Source organism: Sciurus vulgaris (assembly GCF_902686455.1).
Source record: "Sciurus vulgaris genome assembly, chromosome: 12".
NCBI classification, from domain to species: Eukaryota; Metazoa; Chordata; class Mammalia; order Rodentia; family Sciuridae; genus Sciurus; species Sciurus vulgaris.
This window is the reverse complement of record NC_136473.1, coordinates 82,755,664-82,775,493: the sequence shown is the minus strand read 5'-3', so window position 1 is coordinate 82,775,493 and position 19,830 is coordinate 82,755,664. Positions and strand designations below refer to the sequence as shown.

At 34.4% G+C, this 19,830-nt stretch overlaps 1 protein-coding gene across 5 annotated transcripts in view; it reads right to left on the bottom strand.

The window, feature by feature from the left end:
• KIF14 (kinesin family member 14) overlaps window positions 1–19,830 on the bottom strand; it is a 57,738-nt gene that overhangs the window by 12,820 nt on the left and 25,088 nt on the right. For all 5 annotated transcript variants that reach the window (XM_079106051.1, XM_079106048.1, XM_079106049.1 and 2 more), the window contains 9 exons: window positions 19,366–19,468; window positions 18,306–18,466; window positions 16,390–16,537; window positions 15,768–15,920; window positions 14,019–14,145; window positions 9,588–9,681; window positions 8,408–8,537; window positions 5,106–5,206; window positions 9–103 (listed from right to left, as the gene is read on the bottom strand). In XM_079106051.1, the coding sequence (XP_078962177.1) occupies window positions 9–103; window positions 5,106–5,206; window positions 8,408–8,537; window positions 9,588–9,681; window positions 14,019–14,145; window positions 15,768–15,920; window positions 16,390–16,537; window positions 18,306–18,466; window positions 19,366–19,468 (1,112 nt within the window). The remainder of the gene's footprint in view (window positions 1–8; window positions 104–5,105; window positions 5,207–8,407; window positions 8,538–9,587; window positions 9,682–14,018; window positions 14,146–15,767; window positions 15,921–16,389; window positions 16,538–18,305; window positions 18,467–19,365; window positions 19,469–19,830) is intronic.

Genomic DNA, 19,830 nt, shown 5'->3' with positions numbered 1-19,830 from the left:
AAAAATACCTGATGTATGAGAAGAATGCAAATTCTGAATTGGGTGGACTTGCATGTCATGTAAACAACCAGAAATTCTTCTATTCTTCATCATACTCCTGCTCCTAAAAAAAGAAAAGGCAAACCATAAGATCAGTAGTTGTATACTTTTGCATTGTCCCGTGTTGGCGAGGGAAAGGGTTCCTGTCAGAGGGATGGGCTGGCTGTAAATTAATGGTTAAGAAATTTATTTAATAGGAAAAAACCACAGGAGATAATTATCTTTTGAATCAGGGGGCATGTGGGGCTGAGCCATGCTAAAGGGTCTGGCTCGAACAACAGGGAAGAACAAGTTTGGTTTATTTATAGCGGTACAGACAAAGGGGGGGACCAGAAGGAGGTTCTTCCAAGAGAAACAGGATGGGGTGGAGCTAAGCAAGACATTTTGCTTTAGCAGGTCATTGGCACATCTAGGGCATGCAAATTCCAGCAGGGAGCCGTCCTGTGTGGAAACCACATACTGCAGGTAATCTGGAATAATACTTCATGATTGCCAGTTCCTGAGAGCCAGATTCCTGTGTCTGATGGCTCAGCCAAACGAGGTTTTATTTGCAGGCCATGGATGGCTGTATGCAGTATACCACAAGGAATAATATTACTAAGAATGTTTACTTTTAAATTCTCTAAATAATATTAATATGCATTGTATGCTTTCGATCAAGGGCCAAATTCATTTGGATCACTGAGCAAAAATTTTACTATTTACGAGCATTGTTCTAGGCATATAGTTAATTAAGGAGAATGAACATTTATCAAGCACTATTATTTATAGATTCTGGACTATGGTGAAACATAGAAAACTTGTCTTCTGGTCTCACTGAACTTATAGTCCAAAGCAAAAGAGAAATTGGGCAAATAATGACAATAAAGAAGTGAGTGTTATAAGGGCATAGAGTGCTGTGGTAGGTCCGGAGAAGAACTTGGCCTGGCCCAAGTGGGTGGGAGGGCCTCCTGGAGCAGGAATAGCAAATGGGGGGCAGGCTGGGAAAGCTGGGAACTTTGTCTCACAGTCACTAGGATATGGGAAGAGTTGCAATAAATTACACATGTAAAAAACCCAATGAGGTTCAAAAGGGCTGCAATTTGTGATACGAGAGAGTAGCAAGAGAGGGGCTGGGGAGATAGCTCAGTCGGTAGAGTGTTTGCTTGCAAGCACAAGGCCCTGGGTTCGATTCCCAGCACCAAAAAAAAAAAAAAAAAAAAAAAAGGGCTGAAGATGTAGTTCAGTGGTCTAGTTCCCCTGGGTTCTATCCCCGGTACTGAAAAAAAAAATTGTATAGAGTAGCAAGAGGCTCTGGGGCCATCTTGAGGCTGACCTTGTGCACCAATTAAGGAAGACTGGATTTTATCCTAAGCATATTATTCAAGGAAGAACTATAAATGGGGAAATGGTCCAGGTAAATAAACATCTAGGCAAATATCTACAACAACATGGGGTTGCCTGAGAGGTGTGGCAGTAGCGCAAATGGAGGCAATGATTCTTTCCCCGACCACTCCGTCGTTTCCCTCAGGCTTAAAAACACAGAAATCTCTCCAACATATGACTGGCTGTCTAGCTGCTACTCTTTAACTGCTTCTCCAAAATGGAGCCTACTCTCTCTGCTCCTAAAAAAAGCAGTCTCTTTCCATACTGTCATTCATGTGTCAATTTTCTAAACTCCAAGCCCAGCTCATTAGGTCAATTTTGAAAAGTGACCTAGATCTAAATATGAATCCTTTGATCTAAATGTGGATCCTTCATGTTTTTTTTTTCCTAACAAAACTTTCTACTACTATTGATCATGCAAAGAAAAATACTATTTGTTGAAAAGATTGTTAAACAAAAGCATTCTATCAGTAGTAGCCTAAATATTTCAAATACGAGTCTCCCTGCCCCACCGTGAATTCCTCAAGAAAAACACAGAAATATGACAGAAAGGAGAAAGAAGAAATATCAATTCTCAAATATTACAGCATTTCTACATAGGAGAAATGAAACAGGACATTATTACAGTAAGTCTTAACTGGGAAAACTGTTATTCTTGGAACACTATCATAGTTAAACAATGTTTAACCCCAAATAAAGAAAATGCTTGTCATAATCCTTTCAGAGTTTTTATTTAACCTCAGGGGAAAATTTACTTTTAACTGTCAACAGTACATATCAAAATTTATAGGCAGCCAAATCAGTCTATTTTATTGCAGAACAACTGTGGCATATCATTGCCGAGCAGCAGTTCTATAATTAAGAATCTGTCACTGTTTCCATTACCTGCAGGCATTCTCAGAGTTTGTAATTCTGTCATAAACATTCTTACAAGGCTGAAACTTCATATACAAGGTCTCAGACTAAGAGCAATTCATTTTTTAAAAAAATATGATACTTTTAAATTACAGAAGTTCTCAAAAATATCTCTGCCAAAAGAAAACAACTAATTTCAAAATCTTAGAAAATATTACAAAGTGTTGATTTTCCAGTAACATTTTAAACTTCTATTGGTTTCCTATTAAAGTCAGCAGGAAATAAGATGTAAATAGCCAACGGTAGATAGGCTAAAAGTTTAGCACTCATCAATTATTAATGCTCATATTGTGAGCCACAATTCTAAATACACAGCTGTTTACACTTGTTTATGAAGAAAACTGTAAGGAAATCTGTAATTCTAAAGTCCAAAGGAATTCATAAATCGTTCTCTAAAGAATTGCTGGTCTGGTTTAAATTTGGCAGAGGTTTATATTATTCTAGGTTGGTTTACATAGCCCAAGCCTTATCTAACCAATTCTACCTATTGCCATGTTTTGCTCACTTTGGTGCCAGAGCCCAATACTATTTTGAGTCATTAAAACAAGACTTGTAGAAATCACTGTTTACTTACATTGCACCAGAAATCATATCTCCTGTTTTATAAGATATAATTTTATACATGTCGAGTACCCAAAAATAGTCCAAGCTAACATTTATTGAACACCTACCCACTGTGTAGAATCTTTACAAACATCTTCTAATCTCTATAACAACTCTGCAATGCTGTCATTATCAAAATCAAAAACTAAAATAAAAAACGGTTGGGGATGTAGCTCAGTGGCAAAGTGCACCTGAGTTCAATGCTCAGTACTGAAAACCGAGACTGAAAAAAAACATTTAGAAACCCAAATGGAGCCTGACCTGTGTTGAAAACAATGAAATTAAGAAAAATGAAAAACAAGTAATTTAAAATAGAAAGATTCTGCTTTCTGCCAGGTGTGGTGGCGCACACCTGTAATCCCAGCAGCTCAGGAGTCTGAGGCAGGAGGATTCTGTTGATGTGTAAATGTCATTGGCTTAACTTACATTCTAAAAATTCCCAAATGCCTCTTCAAAGTTCCAAACTTGAATAAACACCCAGATATCCCCTGAGAACCTCAAACTCATCATGTTTAAAAGTAAACTTACACTCTATCTCAGGGAACATGATTTTCCTTTGGTCAATCACTCAGCTTAAAGTCCAGACTTATCCTTGAGCCATCCACCATTTTCAACTCCACAGTCCCCAGGTCCTATTGATTCAGCATCTCAAATACGTATAAAATCTGGCATCCTTCTCAAGTCCTTCTGCCTGGCTTTAGTTCAGGTATTTATCAAATGCTCCTGCTTCTCTTTTTAAATCCTGGTTCATTTTTGTTTCCTCCGGACATGTCAGACAGTAGTCATCACAGAAATATTTGTTTAAAAACAAACTAAACAGCCAAACTATTCTAAGACCAAAGCCTTTCCATACCATTTTGCTTCTCTACAATCTGAGCAATCGAGATCTAAGCAGAACTAGATTTTATAATATAAAGCCGCCCCCCCCTTTCCACTGCAGCCATTTCCCCGCCTCCCAACTGCCTGTCAGTCTGTGAACATCCTAGCTAGCTATTGGTTCATCAGTCAGCTTGCAAGTATCCTTCTCCGTTATTGGTCCCCTTAACCCCCAGAATTTGACTGCTTAAGGATAGCTCCCCGCCATTTTCTCTCTCTTCTCCTCATTTTCATGCTTTCTCTCTCCTACTCACTTTCTCTCTCTCCTCCTGGCTTTTCACACTCTCTCTTGTGTTCACTCTCTCTCTTCCTCTCATTTTCTCTCTTACCCTGCAGGGAGACACTGTTTGCTTAATAAACCCTACTATGTCAGTTCCCGTGTCTGGAGGGGTTTGTGGCTTCTTACAGATTTTACTTTAAAAATACCTATTTACCAGGTGTGGTGGTGTATGCCTGTAATCCTAGCAACTCAGGAGGTTGAGGCAGGAGGATCACGAGTTCAAAGCCAGCCTCAGCAACTTAGCAAGGCCCTAGGTAACTCAGTAAGGCTCTGTTTCAAATTTTATTTATTTTTTTATTTTTATTTAAATTTTTCTTGGGTGCTGGGGATTGAACCCAGGGCCTTGTGCTTGCAAGGCAAGCACTCTACCAACTGAGCTATATCCCCAGCCCCAAATTTTATTTTTTTATAAATAAAAATAAAAAAGTCTGGTGATGTTGCTTAGTGGCTAAGCACACTTGGTTCAATTCCTAGTTCAAAAACAAAGCAAAACAAAACACCTATCTCCTATGGAATTCTTCTTAAGTTAATAAGCAACATTTGTCATATATAGACGCTTTCTATCATCATGATTTATTCTTTTGTGATGCTCATACTAACTGGAATGCATTTAAAATTTATAACTCACAGTAAAATATTATAAAATATGCCAAATTCTTGAGAAATTGTAATTTAAAAGTAATACTTTTCCTTTTGGTGGGAAATTAGATTTATGCTACTCTAAGTTGCTCTTAAAAATTATATGGTGAAATACTGAACATTTTTGTTCTTCTTGTAACAGACAGATAATTTAATGACCTAAGTGCTATGCTATAATTTGATCACTAATATACTATTCCACTTGTATTTCTAGGTTCTCTTCACAGATCTACCCATCATGACAATAGTTTTTTAAAACAAAGAAAATTATGTATAATTACAAAACGTAGCATACATCTATATATATAGTAAATATAAATATATTGTACACATGAAGTGTGTGCGTGTGTGTGTATTCAAAGAAAACCAACAACAAAAAAGCTTTTACCTCCTTCTAGAAAATGAAGAGACTGGTGCATTTGTAATGTCAGGTTCCCATTCATCTTCAGGATCACAGAACACATCTTCACCCCTGTTACTACCATTACTCTAAGAAAAAAGAAGTTTGGTTTCCATTAATTTTAATAAAAAAAATGTTTACCAACTAAGGAAAAATTAACAGAATTATAGGTTATTTGATAAAAGTTAAAAAATGATAATCCTGACGAAAGTAAAAATGAATCACTTGATGCCAAGATTATATTAAAGTGATATACTTTCATCACTTTGAAGCAAAAGAAATCATTAACTATCTCAGAAATAATAAACTTGGTATTTAGAAGACATATTAAAAACAAAACAAAAAAATCCTTAGGAGAGAAATAAAGGAATAATCTGAACAAGGTAAAAGATGCAATGACTTCTTGACTGAATATACTGATCATGACAATAATCTTCATTGCAATTTAAATAAGGGAATACCGATTTAAATTCTACCAAAATACTATGTAGATTTTAATTCAGAGAGATTATAATTACATGGAAAAATAAGTAAAGAACTACAATGAATGGTTCAAATAGGAAGTAAGTTAATAGTGAGGGTAACTCACTACTAGGGTTTAACGTATATAGTAAAGCAAGAACAATCAAATGCTTTCAATACTGTTTTAGTTGAATTAAATACACAAGCAAATCACATTCATTGTAGAAAAATTGGAAATTACTAATACATATAAATTCAAAGAAAAACTCAAAAAATGACAAATCCATCATTTTAAGAGAAGCACATTTCCATATGATATATTTCAGTTTTTTTCGATGTTCTGTATGAATACATCTTGCATTCCTGTAATAAGCCCCACTGGTCTTGGAATAAGTATTAAATATCATTTTGGGTTTGATTTACTAATATTGTTAATATATCATTCATGATTTTTATAGCTGATTTCATATTAAGGTTGGTTTATCATTCTCTTCTGAGTCATCTTTTCAGTTTTTTGGGGTTTATTTTTAATCAGTTATTCCAGCATGGTAAAATGCACTGTGCCACCTTCTATAACAGAGCTTTGTTTGTTTTTGTGATACTTGTGATTGAACCTAGAGCCTCACACATGCTGGGTAAACAATCCATCACTAAGCTATTCTGCCAGCCCTTTTTAAATTTTGAGGCATGGTCTCACTGAATTGCCTAGGCTAGCCTCAAATTTGTAATCCTCCTGCCCCAGACTTCTGAGTAGCCAAATTTCAGGTGTGGACCACATTTTATTATAGCTTAAGCAGAACTGAATTCATCTCTTCTTGAGGCACATCATTGACAAACTTTTCAAATTATTGTATAGTTATTCCTCTACTAAGTCAGCTTTCATTATTTATCTTTTCCTATGAAGTCTTTCTAGAAAACTGCCAGATAGCATTAAAAATTTATAAAAATGTTTATTAAAATAATTATAAAATAATTTTAATATGTTCTCTTCTTTATTTAAATGCAAATATTCTCATTCCTAAAATCATGTCTATTCTTTCAAAACTTCATAGCTTAGGTTTATTAATTTCTAATTCACTAATTATTATTATTTTTTCTTATAAGGATTCCTTCGTTTGCTTTTCTTTTTCCTAAATTGGGTTAAATATTTATTTCTGTTGTTCCATTAAATAATTCAAGTATTAAGGTTATCATTTAGTAATATCCTCTAAGTTTCAATATATAACGTCTTCATTATTGGAATTATCTAAGTAGTGTAGAATGTAATTCCACTAGTCATGTTATTTAAAGATGGGATGTTTGAATAAGAGTAGCAATGCAACAATTTAACAGTGTAACAAATTAACAATTTAATACATGTTGCAATAATTTTGGGATAATTAGATAATAGTATAGAGAAAAATTAACTTTAAATTCATACCTCTTACAAAATACCATAATAAATTCTATGTGATTCAAAAATATGAACTTAAAAAACAAAAATGCAGAGGACTGAACAATGTTTCAGTAAGACCTTTGGATTAATAGACGCAAATTAAAAATGCCTGTATAAACAAAATGAAACCAAGTAAAAAAACACATAATCAGGACAAAGATATGCATATTACATATAAAAAAAGATTTATCAAAATATGCAGAAAACTTGTATATGTATAGAACTTCATTACCCACATTTACTAGACAAAAAATTCAAAGGTCATGAATATGTACTTTACCTATAAAGAAAAAAAGAGTCAACTAATTATTAAACAGTTTCACTAGTTATTAAAATACAAATTGAAACATTGGTAAGTGGCAATATTTCTGGCAAGCACTTTGTCATTGAACATCAAAGTATAATAAATTCATATTTTGGTACCATTTTTGAAAAACAGAAGGCAAGGAATTAAGATAATAAAAAACTAATATGTAAAGAAATATTCTTAGTTGTGACCATTAAAAGCAACAAATAATTGGAAACACCCAAACTTACAGCAACAGGAAAATGTAAATGTAAATATGTAAAAACGCACATTATCAAGTTTAGGAGGATAACTTCAAACAATATGTTTTCTATCAAATTTCTTTGAGTTTAAATGCAAAACTTTAAAAATATATAACTGTAACTCGATAAATCAGCATTAAAATTCTCTATCACTTATAACTATATTAAAATAAACCAATAAGGGTCTGGGTTGTGGCTCTGTGGTAGAGTGCTTGCCTAGCTTGTGTGAGGCATTGGGTTAGATTCTCAGCACCACATGTAAATAAATTAATAAAAAACAAAGGTCTATCAACATATAAAAACAATTTAAAAAATAAATAAACCAACCAATAAAACTCTACTTACATGCAAAAATAAAATAAATATACAAAATCATTTATGTTGGTTGGTTTGGGTAATTGACGAATTGCCTTTGTTTTATTTTTTAAATTTTCTTTCTTTGTCAAGAATATGTCTTATTTATTTATTTATTTATTTGGGGGGCGTGGAACCAGGAATTGAACTCAGGTACTTTAACACTGAGCCACATCCCCAGTCCTTTTTTAAATATTTTATTTGGAGACAGGGTTTTGCTGAGTTACTTAGGGCTCTGCTAAATTGCTGAGGCTGGGTTTGAACACACAATTCTCCTGCCTCAGCCTCTAGAGTCACTAGGATTACAGGCATGCACAACTGCGCCCAACACTTTTATACTTTTTTTATTTAAAAATGTTTATACTGGGGCTGGGGAGATAGCTCAGTTGGTAAAGTGCTTGCCTTGCAAGCCCTGGGTTCTATCCCCAGCAACCCCCCCCCCCCCCCAAAAAAAAAAAAAGTTTATATAGATTTTAACAATATTCCATACTTCATACAGTTCTTTCATAGCTGCAAGTTTAGATTCAAACTTTTCCAGACTCCAGAAAGTTGAGATCCCAAGTTGTAGGTTACGAACCCGAATAGAAGTTTCACAACTACCTTTATCTGATGCATCATGTCTGAAAGAAAAAAAATAATACATATATATGTACTTTTTTTTTTTTCCTTTTTTTTTTTTAACAGGGATTGAACCCAGGGGCTCTTAACCACTGAGGCACATCCCCAGTTCTTTTCATATTTTATTTTTGAGATAAGGTCTTGCTAAGTTGCTAAGGCTGCCTTTGAATTTGCAATCCACCTTCCTTAGCCTCCTGAGTCACTAGGATTACAGCTATGCGCCACCATGCCCAGCTGAAAGAAAATTTTTTGAAATGCTTATCCTAAAACATACACACCCATTCATGTCAAGTTTCTGGACTCAGTGCATGCATTAGACGTAGTGTGCACACCTATAAACCCAATGACTCAGGAAGCAGAGGCAGGAGGACAGCAAGTTCACAGACAGCCTGGTCAACTTACCAAGACCCTGTCTCAAAATAAAAAATGAAAAGGCTGGGGATATAGATCAGTTTTAGAGGGTCCCTGGGTTCATTCCCCTCCTGGGTACGAAAATTAAAATAAAAATACAGTCTAAAAGGTCTAAATCATTCCTTAGCCTAAAAGAATTAAATTGTTCCTTAGTTAGCACTTTTATTTTAATAATAATCACATCTGCTATGTATTATATAAGAATAACTTCATATGTTAAAAAATTTTTAAATCAAATGAAATTTCTTTTAAAAAGTATCTTCCTTTTAAAAGCAGGGGTATGGGAGTATAGCTTGGTGATAGAGCACTTGCCTAGCATAGACGAGACCCTGCGTTTGATCCCCAGGGGGTGGGGGTGGGGTGGAACGCTAATAAACTAATTTTCGATTCAAAATAAAATCAGTAAATTCCTAAAACATCTAAATTATTCTGTTTATATATATACTAGTATAGTAATTGATTAAAACATTTTTACTCCCAAGTAAGTCTCAAAGTATCTGAGGGACTGTAATACTATATCTTTCTTAGACATACATTGTACAATAAACTTTAGAGAAACTAAATTTAAAAAACAAGATTGTATGTAGATCAATTAGTTAAAACAAAGAACTGCTTTGTAATCAGGATAATAAACTACTCACCTGCCAAAAACGTAATATTTTTTAAATTTGTTGCTGATGGCATTGGCTTCCTGAATCATCATTGAAAGCTTCATGGTGCTCCAATTTGGCTGAACTAATACAAAGCACACAAAGAAAATTCAAAAAACATATATGATCACTAACATATATCACTAGGCAGAACAATTCCAGAAAACAAAAGATTGATTTTAAATAAATGGTTTTAAATCTATATTACAGAAAGTTAAGAATGAAATTTGAGTAATTTTCCTTTAAATCTCATTGTCAAAATGAAATATTCTTCTAGGACACAGTGGTACATGCTTTTAATTCCAGCTACTCAGAGGTTGAGGCAGGAGGGTGGCAAGTTTTAGGCCAGACTCAGCCAACTTAGTGAGATCCTGTCTCAAAATAAAATAAAAAGTGCCAAGGACATAACTTAAGACTAGAGCATTTGCTTAGTCTGTATGAGGCCCTGGATTCAAACCCATTACTGATGGGACTGGGGTTGTAACTCAGTGGTAGAGTGTTTGCCTAGCATGTGTGAGGCACTGGGTTCGATCCTCAGCAGCACATAAAAATAATTAAATAAAATAAAGGTAAGTGCCCATCTACAACTAATATATATATGTTATACTCCATGCATGTATAATATGTCAAGATATACTCTACTATCATGTGTATCTAAAAAGAACAAATTTTAAAAAAGAAAGAAAGAAAGAAAAGAAACTGAGCACAGGTGCCAGGTGTGGTAGTGTGCCTGTAATCCCAGAGGCAGGAGGATCACAAGTTCAAAGCCAGCCTCAGCAACTTAGTGAAGCTCCAAGCAACTTGGCAAGACCATGTCCCTAAATAAAATATAAAAAAAGGGCTGGGGATGTGCTCAGTGGTTAAGTACCCCTGGGTTCAATCCCCAGTTCAATTTAAAAAAAAAAGAAAGAAAAAAGAAACAGCACAGAAATAGAACTGAGACATAAATAGAAAGATATCCTGCATTCATGGATTAGAAGAATTAATATTGTTAAAAACGTCTGTACTTCCCAAAGCAATGTACAGATTCAGTTCAATCCCCATCAATATTCCTATGTCAGTTTTCACATAAATAGGAAAAAATCCTAAAATTCATATAAAATCAAAAAATATTTAGAGTAACTAAAGCAATTCTAGGCAAAAAGAACAAAACTGGAGGAATCATATTGCTGCGATTCCAAAATATACTACAAAGCTACAGTATTCAAAATGGCATTAAAAACAGATTATATGCCTGATAAATGGAACAGAACAAGAGAGGCCAGAAATAAATCTGCACATTTATGGTCACCTTACCTTTAACATTGGTGCCAAGAACACAGCACACAATGAGGAAAGGACAGTGTCTTCAATAAATGGTGTTGGAAAAAGTGAATCATCACATGCACAATGAAATCAGACCCTTATCTCCCACCATATACATAAGTCAACTCAAAATGCATGAAAGAATTAATATAAGACCTGAAATTGTATAACTACAAGAAGAAAACAGAAGGAAAAAATTTCTTGACAATGGCCTGAGCAGTTGTTGTTTTGGATATAACCCCTAAGAGCACAGACAAAAGCAAAAATAGACAAGTGGGATAGCATTAAACTAAAAAACTTCTGCACATCAAAGGAAATAATCTATAGAATGGTAAAAGATATTTGTGAACTATATATCTGATAAGTGATTAACATCCAAATATATATAAGGAACTCAACAGCAAGAAAACATCCTTATTAAAAAATGGGCAAAAATCTTAATAGCTATTTCTCAAAAGACATACATATAGCCAAAAATTCAAAGGTGTGCAACATCACTAATCTGGGAAATGGTGATCACAATCACACTGAGTTATACCTCACACCTGTTAGAGTGATTGTTATCAAGAAGACATGAGAAAAAAGTGTTTGTAAAGATGTAGAGAAAAGGAAACCCTGGCATGTCGTTGGTGGGAAGGTAAATTATACAATCATTATAGAAAAAGAGTATTGAGGGTCCTCAAAACATTAAAAATAGAACTACCATAAGACCCAGCAATCCTTTTTTGTAAAGGCAATGAAATCAGCTCCTGTGAAGATATTTGCACTATGATGTTCATTGCATCACTATTCACAATAACCAAGATGTGAAAACAATCCAAGTGTTTTGTCAACAGATGAATGGATAAAGAAAATGTGGTACAATGGAATATTGTTCAGTCATAAAAAAAGGAAAGAAATCTTGTCATTTGCATCTCATGAATTTAACTGGTGGTTGTAATGTTAAGTGGAGTAGGCCAGACACAGAAAGATTAATACCACATGTTCTTACTCATCTGTGGAAACTGGTAAGTCAATCTTGCAGAATAACAGAATGTTAATAGTGGTCACTAGTGCCTGGGAAGGGTGGTGAGGAGGAACAGATAGAAGTTCAATAAGGAGGACCAACTGGGCACAGGGGTGCATGCTTATAATCCCAGTAACTTAGGAGGCTGAGGCAGGAGGATCGCATGTTCAAAGCCAGCCACAACAAAACAGTGAGGCCCTAAGCAACTTAGCAAGACCCTATCTCAAACTAAAAATAAAAAAGACTTGGAATGTGGCTTAGTGGTTAAGCACTCCCAGGTTTAATTTCTGGTACCAAAAACAAAAAAACAAAAAAAATGGAGTGAGGGGTTGGGGAATGAAATCACAAAATGGAAGAATTACATGTGGTTCTTCTTCAGGACAATATTGCATAGTAGGGTAAACAATCTGTGATATATTTCAAAAGAACTAGAAGAGTACAAAGTTCCAACAAAGAGCAATAATTAATGTTTGAAGAGATGGAAATGTTTTTTTATCCTGATGTGATTACTACACATTACATACATTTATTTAATTACCATAATATACCCCACATATTATGTCTCAATAAAAAAAGTGGTATACTTGTGGAATAATATTCAGCCAAAAAGGAAAGAAATTCTGGATAACATTATGCTAAGGGAAATAAGCCAGACACAAAAAGACAATTAGTGCATGATCTCACTTGTATGTGGAATCTAAATAAGTTGAACTCAAAAGAAGCAGAGAGCAGAACAGTGGTAACCAGGAGCTACAAGGTTGGAGCAATGGCAAGATGTTGGTCATAGAGTACAAAGTTTTGGTTAAGTACATTGAACAAGTTCTGGAGACTTAATGTATCACCTGGTGACTATAGATAGTAATACTATATTGCATACGTGAAATCTGCCAAGAGAGTAATAATAGTTCTCACCACACAGAAAGAACAGTGACAATTATTTGAATACTATTAATATGCTAACTAGCTTAATTGTGGCAATCATTTCATAATGTATATAAAAATGTCATGTTGTATACCTTAAATATATGTAATTTTTGTGAATTATACCTCAGTAAAGCTAGAAAAAATATCTCTGAAGTAAACAAAATGTCCATGATTAGCACAACTAGATATAAAATAAAGATTTAGGATTAGAATAACATATGTTTTAAAAATTATATTGGGGCTGGGGTTGTAGCTTAGTAGTAGAACACTTGCCTAGTACATGTGAGGCACTGGGTTCAATCCTCAGCACCACATAAAAATAAAAATAAATAAAATAAAGGTCCATTGACAATTAAAAATGTTTAAAAAATTATGTTGTACATTAAATAATAATTGGAATTTTATTTACTATTTGCTTACTGTTTTATTTGATCTGTATAATGAATTATCATAGCCTGGGTAGCTTATAAATAACAGAAATTTATTTCTCACAGTTTTGGAAACTGGAAGTCCAAGATCAAGGTTTCAGCATGGTTGGGTTCTGATGAGGGCCTTTCTTTCAAGTTGCAGACTGCCATCTTCTTGTCATGCCCTTGCTTGGTGGAAGGAGTGAGGAATTTTTCTAGGATTTCTTTTATAAGGGAATCCATTCCAGTCATAAGGGCAGAGCCCTCATGATACCTACCAAGGCCATACCTAATACCACCAAATTGGGGGTTAGAATTTCAACATATAAATTTTGAGGGGGACACAGTCTATATGACTCATATAATTAAGTGATCTAAAAGTTGAATATTCTAAAAAAAATTATTCATATGAATTTATTTAGACTTGGAAAAGTCAGCAACATCTAGTATAAAACATTTTTAATATACAAAGACAACAGTTGGGTGTGGTTGTGCACACCAGTAATACCAGTGACTCAGGAGGCCAAGGCAGGAAGATCATAAGTTTGAGGCCAGCCTCAGCAACTTAGCAAGAACCTGTCTCAAAATAAAAAAATCAATGGGCCAAGGATTTAGCTTAAGTGGTAGAGCAACCCTGGGCTCAACTGCAGTACCACAAAAAGAAAAAAAAAAAAAAAAAAGAAAGAAAGAAAGAAAAAAGAGGCAACTAACATCTTAGTAATTATGTGTAATAACATACATAACTTTAGAAAATGTCTGCTAAAATCAACACATACTCACTTGTAAAAGTTTTATCCTTATTGCTCCAATTCTGCTGTAGAATTTGTACTTCTTTAGCAATTTTTTGTTTTTCATTTTCCAAAGCTTCCAGAATTCTTGCATGGCGGATACTGTGGTCTTCTAAAGCCTAATTGATATTCATTCATACAGACCCACACAGGAAGATAGGCAGAGAAATTATAAAATCATATTGAAATGATGGATATGTTAATTGGCTTCTCTACAGTAACAATTTTAATATTTAGATGTAGCCTATAGCATCATGTTGTATACCATATGTATGTATACAATAAAATCTATTTAAAAAATAGATTAATAATGGTAACACAATAAAATTAAACCTCATTTGATGGAATTCATTTTGTTATTAAACACAAAAGGCTTTTTAAAACATAAAATTTCTTAATAATGTGATGTTTTCCTCACAAAAATCATTAGGAATTTTTAACAGCACAGATTAATCTTTTTCTTTCCACTTATAGGAAGTAAGAAACGTTAGAGAAAAAAAGAAATGCTGAAAAAAAGAACATTTGCTGACTGAATAAAAAAATTAAAAGTAAAAAAACAGCAAAAAAAAAAAACCTAGTTTGCCACAAATAAGCCTTATTAATAGCCTACAAATAATAATTGTTTTTTAAGATTTAAGCAGTGGTATGTTTTTCTCAGAACTTTCCAATGAGGCTCACTAGCCACTGTGTCCTGGAGTTGATGAGTAGTGTTATCTCTGTTATTCTATCAGTTCTTTGGGATTAGTAGTATTTTCTTCCATCCCTATTCCCATCTCCAGTCTCCCCCAATCCACAATCAGGGAAGAAAGAGAAATAAAATTGCCATTTCAGAATAAAACCTTAAGATATAAGGAATCAAAGTAGAGATTAAAACAGTTGGTCTCAAATTTTAGTATTCATCAGAATCTCTTATAGGTCTTGTTAAAACAGATTCCAGGCTCTGACCCCAGCTGTTGCTGATTGGTGGTTCTGGAGTGGGACCTAAGAATTTGCATTTCTCACAGGTCTCCAGATGATGCTGATAATGGGACTGTACTTTGAGAACCACTAATATAAAAACTGGTGAAAATGTTGCCAATAAGGTGACTAAAGACATTAACATATTAATGTTCTGGCTTTTATCCTGTCTTGTGTGAACTTGGCTAATGTGAGTCAGTCCTAAAAAAGTTGCCTCTATCCTCAATAATGTGACAGAAGTAAATGCTTAAGCTGGCAAGACTGAGGTACTGAATGCTGTACTGTGAGTTCTTATTAGGAAATTCCAACTTGCTGCTCTTTCCACGGGCAGATAAAGCTTCATTCCGACATTCCTACTACATATTGAGCCCTACTATGATTGTACTTTGCATTATTTGGCATGATTGATGACAAGACAGTTATAGATGCATAGTAAGAGAAAACTGGGATGAACTAGCTGGAAATAAGAGTGCTCTCCTCCAAAATGTCTGTGTGATGATGTGCAAGCACAACTTTCATGCAAGAGGAACTGTTTCTCATTAGAAATGTGGATTTGTCTCTTGCCTATCAAGATATCACTTTTTTTATTTGTTCTGTTTAGATATACATGGCAGTAGAGTGTATTCAGACATATTGTACAAACACAGAATAAAACTTAGGATCCCATTCTTGTGGTTGTATGTGGTGTGGCGTTTCACTGGTCATGTATTCATATCAAACACTCTTCAAAAAGAAATTCAACTTCTCTTCAGAATAGAGCAAACTAGTCAAAAACTGAAATTACCTGCTTTGTAGCCAAAGTCTCCATTTCTAATCGCTTTTTGTTGACATATACTTCCTGTTCAAGATGCTGCTTTGCCTTTTCTAATTCCTTAATTTTATGATTAGCCTTTTGGTTATTTATTTCCTGCATTTTCTTCCTTTGAGACTCTTCTCTCTTTAAAGAACATTAATAAAAAATAACTGAGGCAAAAAAGCAAAGCATTTTTCAAAAACAGTACCTCCCCAAAATACAAAAGTTGTTCTATCAATGCACAAGAAATTACTATTACAAAAGTTCTGTAGTTTCTCAGTTTCATTCAGGTTATCTCGTCTAACTAAAAAGAAAGGTCACATTTTTAGAGTACTCGCCTCTAAAATGTGTTTCTGGGAATGGCAAATTGTCAATAAGCCATGGAGAGAAGACCCAACTCAAATGGAGAGAGGGCAGAAGCCCCTCCATTCTCTCCTTCTTCCAGTAGTCCCTGTTGACTACCAACTTGCTTCCTGAAGTAAAACTGAAATGGGTCTGGCCTCACCGTGGCTCTAACTCTCTAATCTCTGATACGCCCCCAATTCCTTTATAAAAACAATCACTTATACAATCAACACATCACTTCTGGTGCACTCCCAATTCTGCCGGTTACCAGTTCTGTTTCCAGGGCTTGTATTTTGCTTTCATATGCAGCTTTTTGAGAAGAAAGTTCTTGCTGAGCCATTTCTTTTGCAATTTGGATTCCTTGCATCATTTCTTCCTTTGCCTTCAACTGTGCCTCTTTTATTTCTGCTTCAAGTCTACAAAGGAGCAAAATATTTACAGAATACACTGTCAAGAATTCTCTATATACCAGAACAGTCCTTGATCATACTAAAATGTTTTCCACTAAACAAATATTAAATCATAAAATTTCTATCAACAGTGTTCTTGAATTTTTCATTGGCTCTAGAATTATTTGCACTCAAGAAGTATGTAGGATGAAAATTTGCTTATTTTTATCTTAGTTTTCATTGCAAATGCCTGATATTTGAATGAATATATTTTTCTAAAGCTTAAGGAAAATAATATATAAAATGCTATAATAAGCATTAGAGTAAATACTATAAGTTAGCATTATAATAAACAGAAAATAAGGGTATTTATGTCAAACTAAACAACGGATAGAACAAAAGTGAGACTTCATATTTCAATAACTTCTAATTTGTGTTTGGGTCATAGATTAGGAAAATACTGAAATGATTCTAAAATTACATGATACAAGGGCTGATAAAACAGAAATTGCATCATATTTTCAATCATTTGTAATAATCTGACATTTTGATAAGTGAAAACATTAAATCAGATTTATCACTTCTCGATATATAGGAGGAAAAAAATCAATGATCATAAAAAATAAGATAGCTTCTTTCTTCCCAATAAAATCAGTATTTTAGCACTGCAGTACATAGAAATTTCCATTCCAGTTCTACTGAAAAAGAGCAAGATGTCACAGGAAATAAGGTTAGTGGTTACCACGGGTAGGGAGAAAGGAGAATGAGGTGCTGCTGCTTAATGAATATAGCTTCGGCTCGGGACGCTGAAAGGGACAGTGGCGATGGCTGCACGATGTGAAGGCATTAAGCCCTGCTGGACCGCATACCTGACACGCTACAATGGTAAGTTTTATGCTCTACATATTATACTACGCGGGGTGGGGAGGGGACTGAAGTGGGTAAAAAGTAGGCTTGGGCTTTTTAAAAGTCTACCACATTGCATTCGTCCATAGTCATTCTCTATTCCTCCTCCTTTTGGCCTTTAGTCAACAAGCCTGTTGATTTTACCTCCTTTGTATGTCTCTCCTATCCAATCACACTTTTCTTACCTTTTTTCACTAATCTCTCAACTGCACTTGTGGCCTGTAATCTTGCTCTACCTTTAATCCACCTTCCAGACATGGATCAAAAATGACCTCTAAAACTGTGACCCTAATCATGAGTGTCTCATGTCAGTTTAATATTCTTTAGTGAGTCTCCTTCTTTTAAGATAAAGTCCACTCTTTTGCAGTGTACTATGTATATCTTACCATTCAGATAACACTGCTTAAGCCCAAAATTCTATAATAATGCATGAACTAAAACTGGAGCAAAAGAAAAGAAAAATAAATGCCCAGACCCCTAGTCTTCTTAGGGGCTAACTTCTAATAGTCTCTTGAGACTCTGCTCCGGGGACATCTTCTCATCACCTACAAACCTTCACTGACACCTGGTAGGGACTAGGTCACTCTCTAAGCTTCACACAGCACAAGACTGTCACAACTATCTGCAAGCCCCATGAGATGATGAATTCCCGCAGGACAAGAGATATGTTTCAATTACTTTCTTTTTATCTTCAGCACTTGGTACAGTGAAAAACACAAAGTAGATTCTCAATAAATGTTCATTGAATGAATGAATGTACCAAGAGAAAAAAAAAAGTACATCACTAGATATTAGCAACCAGAGTTAACTAGTGGAGATTACTATGATGTAATTAACTCCACTGTAGATCTCTCTCCTGTACTTACCATTTCACAACAATAATACTTACTGTGATCTCTGTCCCATAAGTAACTCATTTTTGGCAAATTCAAAGTCTTTTGGACCCTCGCTTATAAAAGTATCTCTACTGGATGGTCTTTTCTCTTTCTGGACTTCAACAGGATGATTAAATCTAAAATAATGATCTCCACCAAGAATCACCCGATCACCCTAAAGCACACCAAAAAATTTATTACTTGAAGTAAGTCTGAACCAAAAAATTACACAAGAAAAATCATTGGTTCAACATTCCAAAATAATCTAGTATTACTAATGATAATGTAATAATACTAATGATAACATAATCATAGCAACTCATTTGTTAAATACTTTCTATATGCCAGACATTGTGTCAAGCACTTCATACACACACATCCATTTAGGGAGAAAGAGAGAGAGAGGAAGAGAGAGAGACAGAAATAGAGAGACAGAGTATGTATTAAAATCTCATTTAAGTCTCACAACAACTCGATAAGATACATGCTATCCCAATTTTGGGAAAGAGGAAACTAAAAAGTACAGACCTTAATAACAACACACTCACTGAGAGCTCACTCTTTGCAAACCATGTTTTTAAAACTATGCACAAAGTATTGTTTTGTGTTTCACTATGCCTGAAAAATAGGATAGATAGAGAGTGAACATATATATCTGGGTTTGCCTACAACAGACGGGTTTATGCATGTTCCCCTGATGTAATTATTAATAATGCTCTAAAAACTATCTTGAATGGGTGAGATCAATCACCAGCTAAGAGGCAAAGGTCACATGGCAAATGGCAGAGCTGATTTCAACCCTGTCTGGCTGACTTCCAAAGTCTTCATCATTAGAGGACACATAATGATGCTGTCAATGGTCAGCTCTCCAGTTACTGCTTTGAAGTAATATAAGCTTTGTCTTTGTACCGAGGAAGGCAATTAATGAATTCATAGGAAACAGAGTTTTTGAAATGAAAAAATTCTTAATCCAGTTTAATTCCCTTATAGTAGAGAAAACAAAACTACAACTCAAAGAAATTAAATGGCATGCCCAAAGTCAAAGTTTCTTACATTGCAGCACTCTCAACTTACATGATGTAATACTGTAGGTTCCAAAATATTTTTTCCATTTACATATGTTTTTGCTTCCCCAACTGGGATAAGACTCACTGTCCCTCCAAAATTTTTGATAGTACTGTTAAAATAAGAAGCACATACTTTGTTACAATTACAGGATATTCTGAAAAGTTAAGAAAAAGGCAAGATGGGATAATCCTGCTTGGGTTATTCCTTCATGTTAAAATTCATATCAATTGTAGTAATAATAACTTAATATTATTTTATTTTCCTTCAAATTTCAAACCTTTAACCAGATTTTGGAGTTTAGTGAAAAAAGTCTGACCTCTCCAGCAATTTTATTCACCAGTTGTGGGAAGAATTTTCAGTGTATGCATTTTGATTTTAACTTATTTAAAAAAAAAAAAAGAAAAAAAATTTAAAAAGCCTTCCCCCAAAATGAAAGAAAAAATACATAGAAAAAATTTAAGGAACAGACAT